Here is a 20,642-nt window from a genome sequence, read left to right as displayed (position 1 = left end):
ACTCATATAATTACAGAAAACATTTCTCAGTTTCTCAGGTTTCTGTAATGGGAATAAACTCCAGATGTATCTGTGAAAGAGAGAAAGAGTCGGCAAAAGAAATTGCTGTCTGAATATATTGTTCTTTTGCAGGTTGCATGCCTCATACGGGTTCCATCTGAAGTTGTCAAGCAAAGGGCCCAGGTTTCACCTTCTGCTGGAACCTTTCGGATTCTTTCCCACACCTTGTACCATGAGGTGAGTTCAGAGAAAAAAATCTTAAGAGGTTTCTTCATTCTTCTCACTGATGCTGTACACGTGTAGAAGTATTTCTTCAGTTTTACTCCAGTTAAGTGCTCTCCTGCTACTTTTCCATCAGTTTGTTTGCTGGTAAAAGCAGTAGACAGTATGTGTAAGGAAAGCAAACCTCCACCTTCCCCACACGCGTGTGCACTTCAACACACATGCTTGTATGCTTTAAACAACTTTTTTATGTTGGGTGCCTACATAAGAGGCAAGGGGAGATGGGAGGAGGGTTGGAAGGGGGCTGAAAAGTGTCCTCAAACTCTATTTGTATATTTATAAATGGTCCTTTAGGGACTTTTGCTGATTGGGACAGCAGGGCATCAAGTTTGGTTATGGTTTGGGAGGGCATCCCAAAGACACTATTTCAGAGTTTCCTTAGGAGAAATGAGTAATCCTCCAGTGTTGATAACTTAAAAGAAATAATAATAATAAAGAAATAATTTAAATAAAGGATTTGGTCATCTTTTCAGTAGCTTTATACTGTTTGTTTATGTAAAACCTATTCACCACTGTTTTTACTGAGTCTCAAAAGGGGCATTTTTCAAGTTGTCTTCCATTAGAAAATGGCTTCTGAAAATACATTATAGAAATTTCCATGTAGAAAAAACAGGAAAAGGAAGACATAAATATGACTCTTTAATGATCCATTTGGTTTTTTTAGTTGCTTTTAAATGAAAACTGTTGCAATAGCCCTGCACAAGAGAATCTCCAGAGTTTTATTCTCTGGGCGTTGGTGGTGCTCTCCAAATTATATTCTCTTTCCTTTCTTTGTTGCTTACCAAAGAACTGCAAGACTTGAAAAATGCACAAGAAATTGTCCTATAAGATATTAATTGTGTATGTACTTTTCAAATGATTTTCAATTGTTGTGTGTTACCAGCTGGTTAAAAATGCAAAATATTTGTCTGGGTAAAATCAAAGGTAAGAATATGGACACAAGTTGTCATCTTGTGTTTGTTTTGCATAAAGTGCTGTAGCAGAAGAGGAGTAATTTCAAAATAGGTGTGAGATAATGGATACTTACCAAACATTAGGTAGAGTTTGATGTAATTTTACTGTGCTAGCTTGCACTTCTAGTTTTAACTGTAAGGTATATTTTCTTCTCTATAACTGATTATTCTGGACAGTGCTCTTTGAAATGAACGTAAAACCCACCAGCACTTGTAAATGAGACAATACAGTATACATAAATATGTTATAATCAATATAGTCAATTTGCAAGAAGCTCAGGTCTGACACCTGGTATGGCTGCAGTACTTGCTTTGTAATTGCCAGTAAATTGTGGTCTTTGGCAAACTAATTCTAACTGATGCTTTCTTTTGTTGGTTTACAGGGTATTCAAGGACTTTATCGAGGTTATAAAAGCACAGTATTAAGAGAGGTAAATACACTTGTCTTTTTTTAAAACATTCATTCCTTTGTCTTTTTTTTGTTTACTAATAAGAGGTGATAGCAGTACAATTAAATTCAGTTGCTCTAACCATAATCTGTAAGCATTAGCTTATTTCATTCTAGGTGAGTTACCAGCCTCTAATTTAAATAGGATCTGATAACGTGCATTAGAAAGACCTATGATACACACATCTACCCTCCTCTTGCTTACTTCTGTTGCTGCCAAATTGTTATAGGATGGAAATGTATATGTGAATGTGATGAAAACCATAAAGTACTGGAAACTTCCTCGAATCTTGTGGTTGCTTCATGTGAAGTATGAATGCCAACAATGGTGAACTGGTGGCATGAGGCCAGGTTTGGCACAGGCGGATTTACACTTTCTTTAAATGTGTTTGCCAACAGATGACAAGAGATTTTGTCATCTCTATAGAGGAGTGATTGTGCATGCTCTTTTCTCTGCTCTCCAAATGTGTGGAAGAAATGCTTTTAGTAATCCGGTCTATGGATGTGACGTGGTGTTACTCAACTCAAAGTCAGATGTCCTTCACTGTTGGCAAAAACAAACAAACAAAAAGCTGTAAATATTTTGGAATTCTTGACAGAAAAATAGTTTCTAAACTTAAAAGCTCTACTACCTGTTGCGGGTTTAGTGTCATGCAAGTGTTTAATACCCTACCTGAGCTGAAGAGACCAATTACAAAAGAAGTAGGAAGGCTCGTTTGTAGGGGTTTGTTGCCCTGGTTTGGGCACACTGAATTTAATGTGTGGGCAGAGGCTCTGATCCTGTTGTTGTTCACTGTGTGCCCTCATGGCTTCAGTTGTGAATTTAGCTTTTCTTGGTGCTTTCTCATGCGTCTGGAACTGTGACAACTGAGGTTTTCCCACAGCAGTCTCCATGCTGGCCGATGGCCTTTGCTCCTCTGACTTCAGATCTTAAAATATGGCATCTGCGTGACTTCTTAACAACTCTTGTCTAGCACATTGCATTACCCCTTATGATTTCCTTGAAAACTTTACATTTTGGATTTATTTATTTATTTTAAATAAACATTTCCTAACGGTAACATTCTATAAAATATACACAGTCATTTCTGGGCTGTTTTGTATTAGCCTGCACACAGAAAGATTACTTCTGCCCATTGACATACACCAAGGCATCCAAAATGCCTTAGAAAATCATATCTCAGGAGGTCATCTCTTAACAAAGCAGAACTTGCACTTTGAGTACCTGAAATAAAGAGACAAGGTGTGCTTCTTTTGAAAACGTAGCAGCTGCTTCTCATAAGGTGTTCTTTCCTTACTGTGCTCAGTGTGAAATGGGGAGATTTGTTCTTTTCTTATATAACTCAACTGAATGAGTTGGATTTGGATTATTTTTTTCTTTTTTCCAGACCTTTTGGCTCTGTTACCGTTGATCACAAAGCTAACTGCAGAGGCTTTTAAGCCTGCATTCAGTAGCTCTACTTTAAAAAGCCTTTCTTCATACTGGAAACTGTTCTTAGGGCAGGTCCTGTTGCAACGCGGCATTAAGGTAGATGTTACCTGAAATAAATAAATCCCACATTTAGTATTCCCTGTAGTGCTGAGAAATGACAGTGCATTGCAGTTTATTTGAGCTGTTCTGAGTGTTTCAAAGATCAGTTATTTTTGCAGAAATGACACCTGCTTTCCTGAAATGCAGCCCCCACCACAGCTTCATCCTGTACTTATTTTCTGGCTCACTAAACCCGTGTTGTTCGCTCCAGTTTCATTTGAAGATGGGCAAAAAAAAAAAGGCCAGCGAGTCATCTTGATTTCTCTGAGGAGTTCTGAATAAATGAATACATTTAGATGCCATTGAATACAGATTTTGCATACTAACAGGTAGATAAAACACATGGTTACAACTGGGTACCATTCTTCTTAAAATTTGTTTTGACATATGTCAGGGTGGTAATTAATTTGCAGATCATATTCATGGCACAGTGTGTGACCCTGCAGAGATAACTTTGTTTACTCAAAATGGCAGCACTTTGTTGGAAATTTAATGGGGTCCTCTCCATTATGTATATTCATAAAAGATCCTTCAGAACTGATTTGTGTGGAAATATTGCTTTTTGGGTAAATCTGTCCCATGGAATGAGAAATAAATGATTACCAAATGAAAAGTGCTTTCTTTTCAAAATGAAACAAATCGTAAGTGATGTTTTTAAAAATAAAATGAAATACAATCTTTGAATTTAACACTCTGTTAGGAACGTTGCATTTTTAGACACCGAATAGTAAAGCAATGTCCATTCAAGTAAGAACTGAGTACTGAATTTTCAGCTTGAAATAATGTAAGCCCAATGTTTAATCTTGGTATTTTTCCCCTCTATTTAAACACACTTCTTTCTTTAGGGAAAGTCTCTATTTTCAGATAAAAATCTATATTCGTTATCAGACTCATCCTGGTAGCTGTGTAGCATATGTGGACTCCAGCTGAATTTTATGCTTATAGAATTCATTTGTATGTTTTGGTTCTTTAGTTAGGCAAACCTCTTTGTTTAGTTCCAGTGGAGTGCGTTTTTGGTTAGAAGGATTTCAGTGCATGGTTCAAAGGAATAGAAGCAGCTGTGAGTATTGATGCTTTGAAAATAGTGAGCTTCTTGCACTGTTAAAATTGAGCTAGATTTTAAGAAAGGTTTAATTTTTCATCAGGGTAAGGTTTTGCACTTTACGTAAAGCAGGTCTCAGTGCCTGGACAAAGATCTGTTTGCCAGTTGCTTGGAAATGAGTCTCTTTGTTTATAAAGGGAATGCAATCTTGAAATCTCTTCCTTTTTTTCCATAGTGTTTTGTAGATCTTTTCAAGGCAGCCTTATTCTCTTCTAGTTAATTTGCGTTAGCTGTTGTGTTGCTTCTCCTGTGGCGTGATAGTAGTTTCCCCATTTGATTTTTGATTTTATATATTCATTTATGTCTCTTCCTTCTCATCAGACAACTTTCTGTGCAGACAGATAGTAGAAAGGATAAAAGATAAGTGAATATGTAGTGCTATTTGGAATTACCTTTGTTTGAGTTAACCTCTGTGGAGAACAAAGCACAAGTGCATGCTTGGAAGTTTTTTCTGTGACTTTTTCACATACTGTGAACTACCAGCCCTAAAATCTAAATGGGAGCAAGGTATGAAGTATCATTCTCTTTGCAGTAGTAGCCTTAAAGATGCACCCATCCTCTAAGAGGAGAGCTTTAGTGACAAAGTGCAATATGCCAGTATGGTTATTAAGTGCCTGACTAAGACTTTGAATAAATGGTAGAAATTGGAGGCTGTGAAAAGATGTGGAATTTTCATGATGTCATTTCCAAAGCAAATCAAAGTGAAAATCGTCCTTTCCTGTGGACAAAGTGTGCCTGCATGCACTGGTGTGGAAACTGAATCATGCTACCAAGAGCAGGCAATGAACAGGTAAACAAAGGTATTCGTGTTTCCTGCAAGTTGGTTTGTAAAATCATCTGCCATCTTATAACAAGACAGGAGTAGACTGTAAATGCACTGTAAATCCTCTAGAATTTCTTAATGTGAATGTATTTCTGCTGCTGAGATCTTATATAAGCAAATGGAGCCAGATTTTTAATTCCTGCATAATTCATTTTATTAACTATGACCAAGTAGAACATCTGTTAAAATTCCATAATGTTCAGTTCATGGGAAAAAGACAGAAACCGTGAGTTCCCTTTGGAGTTTTTCCATTTCCATTAATGTTACAGGACTCTAACAGATGTCTTAAAGGATGTTATTATGAATGAGAAGACAACACAAGAGAAAATGAAGTGCCTTGTCCAGTTTCCCCATGTGCAGTAGCTTGTTGGGCAGTGAATTACTTTACTCTTTATGTATCTGTATGTTGAGCTTTGCGCAAGCAGTGCCACAGTGAAATGGTGTCTCTTCTGCTGTGAGGTACTGTGAAAGTGTTTGGGAGAACTGAGTGGGTGTTTTGCGTGGCTTTAATTTCTCACATCCAAAACCAGGGCAGATGGGCTGAGCCCTAGCCCAGAGGTAGACTGGGAAGGAGTTAAAATGAATACTAAATTATTTCTTTAAAGACAGAGGAGATGGAGGGTTGGATCTTTATAATTCGTGGATGACTTGAAAGGAGGAACTTGCAGAAAAATTACTGACAAACAACAGAAAGGTCTCCTCCGCAATGACTTACCTGGGAGAAAGTGAGAGGTATCTGAAACAGCTGGAAGCAAAATGAGCTTTAAAGATTCACCTGCTGCATTTTCTGATGTTTCAAGTTTTGATGAACAGAAGATGCTAAGGAGGTTACATAGAGAAATATGGAACCCAGCTGAGGTGTATTTAAACACTGTTGACCAAGCCAGGCAGGGAGTCTCTGACTGAGCTCAATAGAGAACAGTCTGCAAACACGGAGCCTAGTTTGTTTATCCACTAGGGGTAGTTCTGCATGCTTTTCTTTTGTTAGGACATCTTTGTATAAATATCCTGTTCTCTTAGCTGTTAAGTTGTTGGGTTTTCTTTTTTTCTTTCTTTTTTTAAAGTAGATTTCTGTTGCTGTAGGACAAAAGGAAGGGTTGTTAAGACTTTCTTGCACAATTGGATCTTTGATCTTCTATCATTCTCTGTATTACAGAGCAGATGTCGATAGAAATAGGCAAACAGGACATTATCTTAATACAATATTTAGAAAAATAAACATCCTCTCTAATGAAATCCGTGCAGTATCTGCCTTCTATTACCTTCTGGAAAACTGGGCTAGCTTTATTTTATTTTGTGGTTCTAGAGAAGTTAGGTTTAACCAGCAATTTGCCAGATAGGATCTGTAAGACTGGGTTTTTGACTTCTGCTGGGCTGTCAGCATTTCTTTGGCTTCAGTGTTTCCATACAATACAGCAGTGATGTCATGGAAAGGGTGGAAGCTATAAAAACTGATTAAGTAGCTAGTCCTTACCTTGTGGGAAACCATGTGTAAGTTATGTGAGGTGATAAATAAGGGGACAGTTGTGGGGGGGAAGCAAAAACCAAAACCTTCTGCTTCCCCTCAGCTCTTTATCCCTCTGGTTTTTGTTTTGCAGAGCATATCACTAGAGTTGTATCACATACCTAGAGAACACTTGTATTTTTCTAGGTACAAAGAATGTATCTGTATACAAAGGATTTTCATTTTGGAAGGTAAAGAAGGATTGAAAAGGATGATTGTCTTCAGGAGACAGTTCCATGCTCTGGTGTAAGGGCTCATGGCCTGGAACCCCAATGGAAGTAAAGAAGCAGGAATTCTCCTATTTTTGTGGGATGTTCTATATATTCATTACTTTCTCCCAATACATGCAAGAGCAGTATTTAGAAATGAAAACGAAAATCTAAAAAGATACTTATAAAATACTTCTGCAGACTGCAAAATAAACCCACTTTTTGTGTTTTACTAGTTTTGGGAACTAGGTTATGTGACTTGCCTGAAAGATAAAATAAACTTGCCAGGATGGGCAGAGATGGAGAGTAAGTTCCTTATTGTAAGGTGTAGGGGGAAGAGTTGTTTGTCAGCTGTATGCAGTGATCTGGGATTTTTTCAGTTGGATGCCCTCTTTTCCTCAGGCTAGTTGGAACATCCGTATTCACTTCTTCTAAGGCCGAATGCAACCAACCTTGCTGCCATTGATTTACCAATATTGCTTACAATTGTAGGGTCTCTCAGACATCAGTGATCATCTTCAGACGAAAAGACTTTCATATCTGTGGGGTGCATTTGGAAACGTACAGCCTTCCGTGTGGGGTCTATGAACAGACAAAATGTTTCTGAAAACTACATGCGCTAAAAATGGCTGATGTGATTTGATAATACAGATTCTTTTCAAATTAAAGTGTATGCAAGTGGAGTCTTGCAGGAAGCATATTTTACTTCATGCTTGAAATGGAGGTACTGTTCCCAAGCCTTCTCAGGGCGGTTTTCTGAAGCTTTATTGCAAGCAACTTTTTCTGCAACATTCATGACGTAGGAATGCATTTTGTGGCTCAGAAGAGACATTGTCGGCATGAAAAGTTTGAGAGAACACCAAAATTTGTTCTGATTTTCTTCATGCTGTAAGTTTTTTGTTGTTGTCATTTACTCATTGGTTCTTAAGGAATCTAAGAACCGTATTTTTTTTATATTAGTAGTGCTTTTTGTTCCTATGTTTGGCACTGATTTGAAGATCATAGTCTACATGCTATCTGTAGGGGAGAATGTTAATATGAATTTCCCTGCTTTATTTCCTCACCTTAATAAATTCATCAGTAATAAAGGATTGGGAGGTGGTTGCAAATCCCTCATGAAGGAGAACACATGGAAAGAAACCCTTTCCCTGACATGAGTGGGTGACTGTAGCAGGAGGGAGGACAGGCAACAGAAGATTCCTCAAAGAATGAAAAGGAAAAGAGGAGAAAAGGCTTAAAGAGGTAGAAGTAGTTAGGTAGCAAATAGAATTGACTATAAGAAGTACTTTTAAAAAGTATTAAAAAGAGAATGCTAGCTGGTAGTGTTGCTGAATGAATAACATTGAAGCTTTCCAAGGCAAGTTAAGTATATTAAAAGAATAACTCTATCTTCAGTTATTATAGCCTGATAATATGACGCTGGAGTCGTGTCATATCTGGTAGGGTTGGATAGCTGTGCCTACTTCTGTAGACTTGTGACTGCTTAAAGGCAAAAAGAAAGAACCAAACAAAAACTTGTGGCATTTTTGGCCAAGTAGTTGATTTTGATTCTACAGCTACATTCCACTATGGGCAACTGTATTTTGTCTGTCTCAGTTCTTTCTGCAGTTTGCAGTGAGAAACAAGATTTCCTGTTTTACCAAGTTGTGCTGCAATCCTGCAGATGGCTGAAGAGTTGCCAGGCTCTATCTGGTGAAGACCGCATTTCATTTGTGGGTGAAGCAATTTGTGTTTGTCTGTACTGAAGCAGGTTGTTATCTAAGCATAGAAAAAGATAGGAGTGTGTGTGGTATATCTGTTTATATAAAATCTGTACAAAGACATGTGCATGCATATACACGTAAAATATGATATTGTTTTTAATAGTATCTTGTAAAGGGTCTTGTACTCTGTGAGGCAAATAGTCATGTAGGCACATAGGATTGGTCTGGAACAGCAAGAAGTTTAGCAATATCGTGCTGGCTTTCAAGGGTGAAATTCTTGCCTGAAGAAGACAAAGAAAAAAAACACACACAAAAAAACTTTCACAGTGAGAAATTTCCTTGCAGAATTATACTGCTGTCAGCACTAATAGCAGTTATCTGTTTTTTGTGCTTTTGGCTGCTCTTACCTGGTTTCTTTGCATCTGCTAAAGAACAGAAGAGTCATCAATCCAAGATCAAAAGCTTTTCCCCAAAATTCCTTGCATGATGTTATCACAGCCTGGTGTTCTGCTTTAATACAGCATCTGCACTGGTCAAGAGATGTGACTGGGGACCTGAGGGTGCAGTGAGAGTCCTGGGCAGCAGACTTGGTATGGGACCAGAGCCCAAGGTGTCTGCTTTCTGCTTGGCCTGGAGCTCAGCACTGGTTGAGGGCCTCTGATACTTACAAGCCTTCAGCCACAAGTTGAGCGAGGACTGTTGTTTTGTTCTCTCTTTTATTAGAAAAATGCTTTCAAATTCTGTAATATGTTGAAGGAGATCAGCAAGAGGGAAGTCTTGGGCACTAACACATGAACGCTACTGATTTGTTTGGAGGAGTCCCCTTCTTACTGCTGGAAGGTCAGTACCTCTATAGTACTGGCTTTAGGGGAAGCCTTAGCCCTTGAATTATCATTTGTGAAGATTATCGAAGTCAACAGAGATAATAATTTCTCATCTGTAGGTACAGCAACAGAATTGGAGCGATGTAGCTAAAGCAAGTAAAAGAGAGGACCTGCAACAGAGCTTATGTAGTTTATCACAGTCCAGATAATGTTGGGGAATACTGGCTGGGGAGGTGTTTGGGTCAACTTGCTACAAGAATAATTCTTTGCAATAGTTAACCCAGACACTAGCTTGTTGTCTGGAAGGAAACTGGACTTGATTTCAGTCTTGTGAGTGTAGGACAGGTGACTCCTGAAAAAAAGAAAATGCTGAAAGTCATACCTAGCTTCAGAGCGTATCAAGGGCCAAGTTTAGCTGGTTTTAGCTAACTGAATAGAACAAACAACTTAGCTTTTTTTTAAAGGGAAATCTTGAGAGTGCGCTAGCAGTCAGTCCTTATAATAAACATTTTTGTCTGGCTGATGGCAAAGAAGTTAATTTTGGGCATGGGAACTTTTGCTTCTATTTAAAATAAATAAAAAACAGAGCACAGTGACCTTTCTTCTGTTCCTTTCTGAGCCTGTTGACTTCAGCGCTACAAGCAGTCGTACACTAGAGGGCACACAGCACCTGTGTTTGCGTCAGTACTTGTTGCAAGGGATCCAAGCTTGGGATGGTCTGAGGCTGCTGGAATTGGCTTTGCTTTAAACCTGCCTCTCAGCCTGGTTGTAAAGGAAAGGTGAAATTTGTAATGCTATTCATTTTCTTTGACTGTGGGGAGTAGTCCCCTTGAATTTCCTGGGACTAACTTGTGTTAGTAAAAGAAGTGAGATGTTGTTTGGAAGCGATTTTAACTTTGATTAGGTTTTCAAATGGCATGAATGAATTGTATAGGATCCTGAGGTCTGTAGCATTCCACCCCTGTATTCCTGCCCTATGAAATAAGGCCTATGTGGTTATAAAGAGGGGAGTGTAAGCTCTGTCATCTTTGAGATAATCTCCATATGATGTGTATCTTAATTTGAGAATCCCACTGGAAAACCCAATCCTTTTTGAGGATACATAGCATCCTCTATAGCAGTGCAAATTAGGGACTTGTTGTTTCTTTGGTTGGACTTCACTTTAGTTTGGAGATGCACAGAATATCCCATGAGACAAGAGGAGAATAGCATGCATTGGTGGGACTTGAGAGATGTAAGGACCCACCGTACATGTGAGTTTAGTTCAGTGTTGTGGATGGGATGATTCCATTCAGGGATCTCTGATTTTGAAGAGCAGCTTGGCTGTGGTCACCCTGGTGGAAGAAAGGACTGTTTGCATGGAATGAAGAGCTGGAGTTGTAATGGGAAAGCATGCAGTCACTTTATATATAGCTGGAAGTGCTTGTGGGGGATGGAACGGGAGGGACAGATGGTAGCATGACTTTCATTATTTTTATAGAAATGTAGGCAAAGCAGGCCCACTGCATATACTGCAAATGGAAATAGCGTTATTAAACCAGGCTCTTATCTCGCTTTTATTTTTCTGTTAATTTTATAGAAGCTAATAAAGTATAAGCTCTGCAAATTTTCTTTTTATGCAAGTTGAGTAAGTGAAAACTGTATTCTTGCTTTTCAAAGCCAGCAGCAGGCCTGGCCACAATAAAGTAGATCTTGGCCTGAATGCTTTGGCTTCACACTGCAGATACAGCAACTGTCAGGTCACTGCCAAATCTGTTTGTCCCAGGCTTCAGTCTTCTCAAGCTGAAGATTGCTGGTGATGCATGTGAGTGAATTTATGTCATGAAATTGGCACTTAGGCCTGTGAGTGCTCTCTGAAACAAAAAAAGAAAAGAGAAATATAACCTTGGGTAGTACCTCTGTGTTCTGAGGGAGTAACTGCCAGTGCGTTGTACTCTGTGTTTGCATTTGACATCGTACTGTCTCTAAACTTTAAAAGAGAAGAGCTGATAAAGAAGTATCCATATGTATCTGAGTAAGAAATAAGCTCATACCTGTGTGGGTGGTTATCTCCTCTATTTTTGCTTTTGCTGATACAAAATCCTGAAGTGCAAGAAAGTATTTCAGGAGTCTTATTAAATATAACACCACGAAGCACTTAACTGAATCTTGTCTTGCTGAATTTAATGTACCAAATGCCAATTAAAGCAAAATTTGGCCCACTATCGTTTTGCCACTGGCTACATACCTCACAAGTTTGGGGTGGATATTTTTTCTCCTTTTTCTCAAACTCTCTCAGCATTTTGCCTTCTGGCCTGTGCAGCTGTGCTGCTTGTATACTTTCTATTTCTGGAAATGACCCATGCAGTTAGGTCAGTTTGTTTTAGCCTTGCTCCTTGTTGCTGAAGTAGAATAGCACATTTCCCCTAACTGCATAAAAGTCAGGGTAGACAATCTTGATAACTATGATTAATGGGCTTCTCTGCTTTGCTGTGCAGCTGAAGGCTTCTGGAGAGCGTGTCAACTGGGTTACAGCTCCCCAAACCAACTTTTACATAGAAATTATAACTCAGCTTTTGCTATCGGGAAGTCTTTGCACTAGGAATGTGGTAATGGAGTTTAGAGAGGTAATACTGGCCAGAATAGCATGCCTTGTTGTTACCTGGTGGTCTGTGGATTACATTTTCTGTGGCTGAAGTTTGCTCATGCTGTTCTAAAACCTCACCCTGATCAGCATGCTAGTAGCTATGGTGGTCCTATGGTGGTAGTTGGTAGCAAGTGCTGGTCAGCTTCCATTGTAGTTGGTTCAGTGCAGTGAGTATGTTTGTAGATAACATTTGTGTTTAGTTCCAGTAAGGTGGCCTTATTTTTATTAAGTTCTATCAGTACCATATTTATCCTTCATGTTGTCATTTTTGTTGGAGGGAAAAGCAAAGGAAGTGTCATATTCTGATGAAAAAGGTTGTCCGGAGACTCCAGTAGCTGTGTAACTGCTTCTTCAGAGTTAACCTTAAAGAATATAGGGAAGGTGGAGGGGGAACACTGATGTGATCGGCATTGAGAAACATTCAGCGTGCACCTTTGTTCATTTGCTTATTAGTGAGAGTACTTTGCAAACTGTCCTTGAAAATCAGAGGCTCAGCTTGCATCCTGCTTGTGGGAAAAGCTGGCTGCAGCCCGGGCTGAATCCATCCAAGCTTTCTTGGAGGCTGCTCTGCAATTGTAATTGCAGACCTCCTGAAAGGAGCACATCAGCCTCCCCAATAATTGAATACAAGTCTTAATAGCAAATAATCCTCTTGAAGTTGTGTTTTCTTCCCCCTGCTGCAATCAAAGGAGAGCTTTGTTAAGGCATTAACTAACAAATTAGCTGCTAAATACTGGTAATAACCTATTTCCTATAGATTGCTTTTTAATTATACCCTAAGCTGTGTGATTCCTGAAATCACTTCTTTGGCAAACCAGTGTTTGTGGACATTTCAGACCACTGTAACTAATTGGCCAAAAAACTCACTTCTAAAAGTTATTGTTGGTATCAGAACACACTTTGCTGATACACTCCTGTCTCCAGAAGAAACATGTTCTTAGTTGTGTTGGTTTTTTTTTGTCCATTATTAGTGATTTAATTTAAACATATAGTGCCGTGGTGTGAAATACTTGTTTTAACTTTACTTCCATGTACAGATAATACCATAATTAGATTTTAGATAATGTAGATTTCTTCCATTTAACTGTTAAACAAAACTTTCTCTGCAATAGAGAAGGAATGAACCGTTTTATTTTTATGTGCAATGGTAAATCCAAGCTGTATTTGTTCTGCTAATCTTTGTCTCAGCAGTCATTTAGAAAGCTAAATGAACTTTGGGTTAGGATGGGAGGAGCATTTATTTATTTATTTATTTATTTTTGGTATGTTTGTTGCTTTTCCTCCCCAGATTTCAATAAAGGCTGTACTTCTTCCAATATATCACTCTGCTTCCCTTCAAACCTGACTCTTCTATAAAGGAGCACAGCCATCAGAACTGGCAAGCGTTAAGCTTGATAATTAGTTCAATATAGTGACCGATTCTGTGAATTACGAGTTCAAAGCAACATATGGACATGGATGAAATCAGATTTTGGCATTTCTCACTTAGATTGTTTCAGGACACTGCTGGAGCTTCTTTGATCTGTAAATAACAACTGCAGATCAGTGCCTTGCTTAAAATACTTCAAACGCATTCATGACTTCTGCTTTTAGATATAGACCTCGCTTCTAGTTATAGTTCTGAATCAGATTAATATGGCTATTCATGTTTTGAGATTTCATAGAGAAAGCTCCCAAAGACAGCTCTTTTCTTCGTGTTTTGAGAGAAGCAGCAAACATTTCTCTGCCTTAATCTGTGTTCCAGACCAGATCAACAGATGCTTTATGAAAAGCAACCACCTCCTGTATTGCGGTTCCTTTACAGTCTGGTGGCAATTGGTGCCTTTATTCTTGCAATGGCATTAAGAAAAAGGAGAAAAGTGAAATGAAGGTTTATTTTCAGTGCACCATTCAGTTACCTATGTTGTGACTCCATCCCTCCTGTAGCTTGCATGTTGCAGCCGCTCCCCAGTTCTTGACTTTGCAATGCTTTAAGCACAGCATGCCATAGATAGACAGTAGTTGGAGACAACCTGCCAGGCTCTTTGTTGCTCTCTAAAGATATACACAGGTGCTGACCTGGTTCAATAAGCAGCCCTGCCTTTCAATGGTTAGTTAAATGCACTGCATCTGGGCTTATCAGTCAGCTATGAAAGGGCTGTATGATTTCTTGGTAACAAAGGAATGTGGGAATTATCGATACTCGGTGTTTTACCAGCAGCTTTCCAGCTGGGTAACTCCATTGCCTCTAATTTAGCTCCCACTGTTTCGCTTAGAAAAGTTCAGCATTCAGCTGGAGTGCAGTGGATTTCTTTTCCTGCTGCGGAGTTAGCTGTGTGCTTACCCGAATTCTACACAAACAATAAAGAGTTGTTTTCATAGTGCTTTGGGGTCTACTTAAATCAAGCTCTTTTCTTATACGAACCTTAATCTACAAATTTGTACCCTATGAAAATTCCCTGCATCCCCCTCCCTCCCCATAAGCTTGAAACTGAGCAGAAAGACAAGCCTTGTTTCTGAGGAGCCCCATCCCTTTTCTGTTTATAGTCCCTTGATGAGATGCCAGATACCTCTCTCTCGGTGGAGCATTTATTTTCATGGGCAGCAGATGAGAACACCCAAGGAGGAAAGTTAGACTTGCCTGACAGGATCAGACCCAGGTTCTGTCCAGTATCTTGTCTCTCCTTGGGGCCAGATGGAAAATCCTCAGGGAAGTCGGGAGTAGGAGAAGTGCCCTGCTGAGTTTCAGACTTGCATCTGGCAGCTATTAAAAGGCAAACGTTCACTCTCTCCTCCAGTGAGTCCTTGTTACTACAAGCACCTCCAACAAAAATGACTGTACAAGTAGTTACTACAAATCCCAAACTTTTACATTAGTCTTCTTAAATGGATGCAGCTGGCTCAGAGATTTCTTGCACCAGTAATTGATTTCTGAGGGGCAACTTAAATTTATTTTTGGGAAAATGAATGATCCTTCCTACTTACTCCCTATTTGTGTTTCCCTGCAGGTTTCTCCTCCCAGGTGCCCTTATTTATTTCTATATCTTCCCTTGCAAAGCATCACACTGCACAGATCCCCACAAAAACTCAAGTATGTATCAGTTATAATCATGTGGCAGGGGGCTACTCAGAGTGCCTGCTTGGTGATCCCTTACCTTTGTTGCAGAGTCCTTTGAAATCTGCAGTTCATGATCTGAAAAGTAATGACCAGGAAAAGGGCTGACAAAGCTGTGGGCAGAGAACGCATTTCAGGAAGATGTCTCACCATGAAGATTCTTGGCAGCTTCAGGACAACTTCATCTCCGTCCTGCTGTGTTTGGCAGCGCTTCCATGTTGTGGGAAAAAAGGAAAGCTCTGCACGTCCAAAGAACCCTGAGGTCTGTAGATAGTGTGATACGAGAAAGGCCTGGCATCAAAATTTGGCTGGAGCTATCACAGAAAGGAAAATAGCAGAAGAGAGCAAGGGGATCCTGAGGTGCAACAGTGGTTGGAATATGGAGGTGGAAAGTAAGATGATGTTGTTCTGTTATAGACTTAGTAAAGAAAACTTGATGATTTAAGCTAGAGATCTCAACTTACTTCGTGCTTTCTTATCTCCCTTGACTTCCCTCTGCAAGCAGTGTGCTCAGTTGTGGACACTTGCACATTGTCATGTGCTGTGGCTGTCAGTCACATGTTGGGTGTTGGAGGGACAGTTGAGGATTCTGGCTTGGCTGGTTGGTTAGAGGAAGGCTCACTGGGCATGGAGTAGGCTAAGAGGGTATGATGGAGGGTAAAAGGATGATGAAGCTTGTGGGATTAAACCAAGCAGTACTTGTTCCGTAGATTAGTATCTGAAGCTTCTTGATGTTTGTTATATTCTAGTGAATGTTATTCCTCTTCCAAACATCTCTAATATTTCAATCAAAATTGTGTCCCTCGAGGTTATATCATGCATTTTTATTTTTTTTTTTTAGTTATTTAGTTTTCCTATTTAGCCTTTTTGGTCCTCTGAAATTGTCATATTACTTGTGTGCTCACGCTTGATGTCAAGGTAATCAGTAGGTATTCAGTACTGGTTTCACCAAGGCTCTTTTATTTGTTTTCTACATTTGTTTAAAGTCTGGGTACGTGTTTATACTCTTCATGTTGAATTTTACATAGTTAGGAGATGCTTATTCTGAACACGTGATGGTACTAGCAGTTATTTACAGAACATGTGGTTACTGCAAGAATAAAATTAGAAACTAAGCCTAGGAATCTGTGTGGCAGGTTAGGCACTGCTGGCCTCAACTGTCATTGATTGGAAGAAGAATAAAGCTTCTAATGCTTCTGCAGATCTGCTGCCTCATTCCCTTCCCTGATATTATGGTACCCGTCATACATCATAGAGAGATCAGTGTCCTCCTGGATGAGCACTGTCTGTGTGATTTTGGATGTTATTTTGTCTTCTCACTGTGCTTTTTATGATCCACATCTCTCAGACTGATGTGACTATGTAAAATACAAGTTGCTTTTAAAAAGCAAGGGGTGCATACCTCTAATAACCGTGGAAACAAAAAGGGTCTGAGAAGCAAACTAGATTCTGTGGTGAAGTTTCAAGCGCCATCCAGCAAAAGAGCTGTGATATATTTCCTTTCATTCTTGTATTTCTTAGAACCCGTTTCATGCTGTTTTCATGCTGGCTGGTGTTGATTCAGGATTTTAGGAGGGCACTTGGATAAAGCAGTGTAATTTGTGCTGAGAAGCTGGTGAACTTCAGTGGCTTGTGTACATGGTGCCTGAGAGCACACTTACCCTGCCTAGATGTTCCAGATATGTGGGAGAGAAAATGAGAGAAAACAGCAAGAATTTGGGTAGGGAAGAAATACTTAGAAATAGATGTTTGAGATTGGTAAATAGAGGGAATTCTGCTTGAGATGCTACATGTTCAAGATGTTGAAAGGCAAGATGCAGCAAATCTTTCTACTTTAATCTTTTTACTTTAACGCGAGTCAATGTGTTGCACAGATCCATGAGACAGGTGAACATACATTGTGCAGTTCAGCAGCTTAACCTCTGACTGACCCCAGCAATGGTACAGCATTACAAATGAAGTTTACAGGGAAAGATGAACAAATTTCTTAAGCCATCAGATGCAAAAAAATCTCTTGGAATCACTTGAGAATACCTCCCTGTTCCCTTGCTCCATCACCTCTTGTGCCCTGAGATGTATTTATTGTGGCCAGCACTAGGAAAATTCAGTCTGCCTATTGGTATTTTGCGCTGAAAGTGACTAAAAGCACCTTTCCTTTTCCAGTGTTGTCAAACTTACATTTAGTTTTATGTCCTTTGTGTATCCCTGTGTCTTTAGTTAATACAGAGGAAGAGTAGCAATGAGTAGAGCTTGGGTAATATTGCTAGGAGGAAACCAGCTCAAGTATCTGATATGAATTTGTTGCCACCTCCTTGACACAAACCCTGTCCTGCATGCTTATGCTTATGGAAATTCACGGTATGGATGCACGCTCAGGGCTGCCATTCTGCTCTTCCCTTACTCAGCAAGGTGGGTAGTTGTGGCTGCAGGAAGGAGATTGCTTTCAATGTTCGGAGGTTATTTTGAAAGCTTTTGTTTCAGTGGCTTTCTTACTTGGAGAGCTTAGAACAGAATAAACTGAATTCTGATGATTATTTGAAATTTTAAGTTTCAGACGTTATAGACGAGTGTTTCTTGATTTACCAGTTGTCATGACCTCCTAAATTGCAGTTCTCTTTGTTTAGTTGAACAGAATAGGGATTTCTTTCTTTTTTTCCTTCTTCTCTGTATGTTTTTGCTGTATGTTGAGAAAACTCTGAGAATATGCGAAATCCAGTGTTTTCTCTTAGAGGTGCAATGGAGAAGGGTTAATATTGTTGCCACCTGGAAGCCTGGTGCCAAGACTGTGCCTGTATCTATGGGCCCCTTTTAAGTGTCTCATCAGCTACCAACCTTCTAAAGTTGTGTGCAACAGGTAGGTAGGTATTTTTAGAGCTTAGGGAGGTATTTTTAGAGCTTTCCCCCTGTTCCTTTCCTTCTAAATGGTGTTTCCCTGTGTGTTCTTAGCATGCAATGACATGTGGAGCCTTGGCTCTTGTTGTCACGCTTAGCTGTGGTGATGCTGTAGAAATGCACTAATTCATGGGATGACTTAGTGAGGTTAATGTTTGATCTCTCAGTCCACCCTGAAATGTTGATCTTGAAGCTGTATGGCCTTCGACTGCTTGAAATACTCATTTTTCCTGTGAGATGCTAACATGGAAAGTACTTTTACTGTACTGTGTATATAGATAATTCCTTTTTCCTCTCTAAGGACAAATGTGACCTTGATTAAATTGTTTCTATTTTTAATCAACTTTAAGGTTCCTGGAACTTCTGAAGTTCTCAGCAGCTGTTCCTCAGATGTCTGCTGGCCTGCCAGTCTCGCACATTTCCCCATCTCCTTGGCAGGTCTAAGAACTCCAAACAAATCTTAAACAGCCCATAATCCCATTTTTGTGACTCTGGTGCTGCCCTGAGTTTGGAAAAGGGCACAGCAAATGGTTTATCTAGAGAGGGTGTGTATGTTAAAGAGAACTTCAGCTTTGATAGTTGCACAGTAATTCCTGATCACTGGATCTTCTTTCTGCTTCCAGTCATTCTTTAACCAACAAGGTTCCTTGGAGGGTAGAACATGGGCAAAATCTCTCAGGCTCCTGCTTTACTCTGTAATCCAGCACCACAAACCAGCAATCCTTGGAATTTAAGCAGCTTTGCCATTTATTTACATAGGTCTGCGGTGACTTTGTTTGCTTTTCTGTTTCATTTGTTGTTCCCCTCCTGCCCTCGTTATTTTATATGGTTCTGTTTTCTTTAGGGAACTCTGAGTGAGTGCACGCATGCTGACTTCCCAGCACATTCATCCAGTCCTATTTAAATATGGTGCTGTACTTGTAATACTGAATTACTACAAGCAGCAGAAACATGCTCTTCTGAAAGTGGACCATAGTCAAATCTCCTGGCCATTCAGTAGGATGTTTATTATATCTTGTTTTGTAGCTTACTGGTAAGTCAATGAAATAAATTAATGTTTTAAATAAATTAAATTTGTCGGAATCAGATTATGAGGATTTGGAGGAGGTGGAAACCTTAGTACCAATTAAGTGCTATTATCCAAGTGATCAGTTGAAATCTTACCTCCCAGGCACTGTGTAGTTGGAGCCAGTGGAAGGCAAAACCCAACGGTGATGATGAGATTTGAACCAGGAGCACAATATGGTCTTAAGAATTGACAGAAGCTTTGAATTTTACTGTAATATCCAAATGGTGTCATTTATCACATCTCAAGTATTCATTGAAAATATTCATGAGCTACAGTCCAAATACCTGTGGAAATTAAGAGATTGAAGATGTATTGGTGGGAACTCCTGCAGCCCCTCAGGGTTAAAAAGGAAGAATACTTTTTGGTACGGAATGTCCTTATACTTCATCAGCACAGATGTCCTTTCAGTAATTGTTATGGATGATCTGCTAGCAACAAAATCATGATGCAGGTCTGAGCTTCCACTCTCTCCTTTTCCTGGTAGATATAAGACCACTTAATTGGAGATTTAGTTATGGAATTTTCTCTCAGCAAACAGAATTCCATAGTTTATTATACTGAAATTCCTGAAATAGCAAGGAAAAATAAAACATTAAAAAAGGATCAGGCAACTTAAAGCAAAGATAATTGAATTGCATGCTGTTGTATACGCATTGAGTTGTAATGGCCTGTTGTAAATCAGACTTATAAATCGAACGGATTTGCTGAAGTGGAGTTTTACTGTTGTTGGGTTATTTTCATAATTGCACCCGTAGCAGTAAAGTGTTATAATTGCTTGAATGGCCTTAGGAATCTTTGTTTCTCGTGTTTGGTCCTTGCTCCTTTTGTTTTAGGCTTTAGCACTGTTAGTCAGGTTCTATATAAACCTATCAATGTTATTTCTGCCATTGGTGATGTTATTTGTGACTGGAAGCACTACTGTTTAAGTCGGTCAGAGGTGTTTCTGTAATTAAATTTGTATTGCAGCTTAACAACAGTTTCAGAAGAGTGTAAAGCTCCCAGTGTGCTTTAGTTCTATTTGAAAATGGATACCCGGGCTGCAGTTTGATTAGAGACTGTAAAATTGGATAGTGTTTTGTGACCATAAAGCTTTTCTGTTCAGTCGCATCGTAATATCCCACATTACTGCAACTGGAAGATTTTTCTGTACATGCATGTTTTGAAATATTTTATTATGTTGAAGAAAAAAATCATGGTAAAATAGAACTGTCAGCCTTTTCTGTGTAGCAGCTACACTGCTCTCCAGGTTCCTGTTAACTTCAGTGTGAAGTGCTTGAATGGGATGTTTGCAAGATCAGAGTGCTTCTAGGCATGTAGATGGAAGATATCCTGGGTTTCTTTACTTGATGAAGCATGTTGAGTGAACAGGAAATTACTAGTACCCTTTCTCTCCTTCTTGTATTTTTCCATAGCCTCAGTAGCTATAAGAAGTTTGCTGCCTAACAAGTTGTCCTTCAACAGTAAAGAAAGGACCAAAAACATTTTGCAGGTTTTGAAAACTGAAGTATCATAAATGTGGGTACAGTCCAGGAGATAAAGCTTGAATGAGCTTTCTGATCAAGCAAACAAGAGTACCTTTGGA

General features: G+C 39.3%; 1 protein-coding gene across 6 annotated transcripts in view; it reads left to right on the top strand.

Moving 5' to 3' along the window:
* SLC25A26 (solute carrier family 25 member 26) overlaps positions 1 to 20,642 on the top strand; it is an 84,909-nt gene that overhangs the window by 18,107 nt on the left and 46,160 nt on the right. For all 6 annotated transcript variants that reach the window (XR_011905066.1, XR_011905065.1, XR_011905064.1 and 3 more), the window contains 2 exons: positions 133 to 237; positions 1,619 to 1,666. Coding sequence is in view for 3 of the 6 variants with exons in the window: in XM_072346998.1 (XP_072203099.1) it covers positions 133 to 237; positions 1,619 to 1,666 (153 nt within the window). In the remaining 3 variants the exon portion in view is untranslated. The remainder of the gene's footprint in view (positions 1 to 132; positions 238 to 1,618; positions 1,667 to 20,642) is intronic.

Source organism: Excalfactoria chinensis, chromosome 12, assembly GCF_039878825.1.
Source record: "Excalfactoria chinensis isolate bCotChi1 chromosome 12, bCotChi1.hap2, whole genome shotgun sequence".
Taxonomy (NCBI): domain Eukaryota; kingdom Metazoa; phylum Chordata; class Aves; order Galliformes; family Phasianidae; genus Excalfactoria; species Excalfactoria chinensis.
Note: the sequence above shows the minus strand (reverse complement) of the source record. Positions and strands in the feature narration are given on the sequence as shown.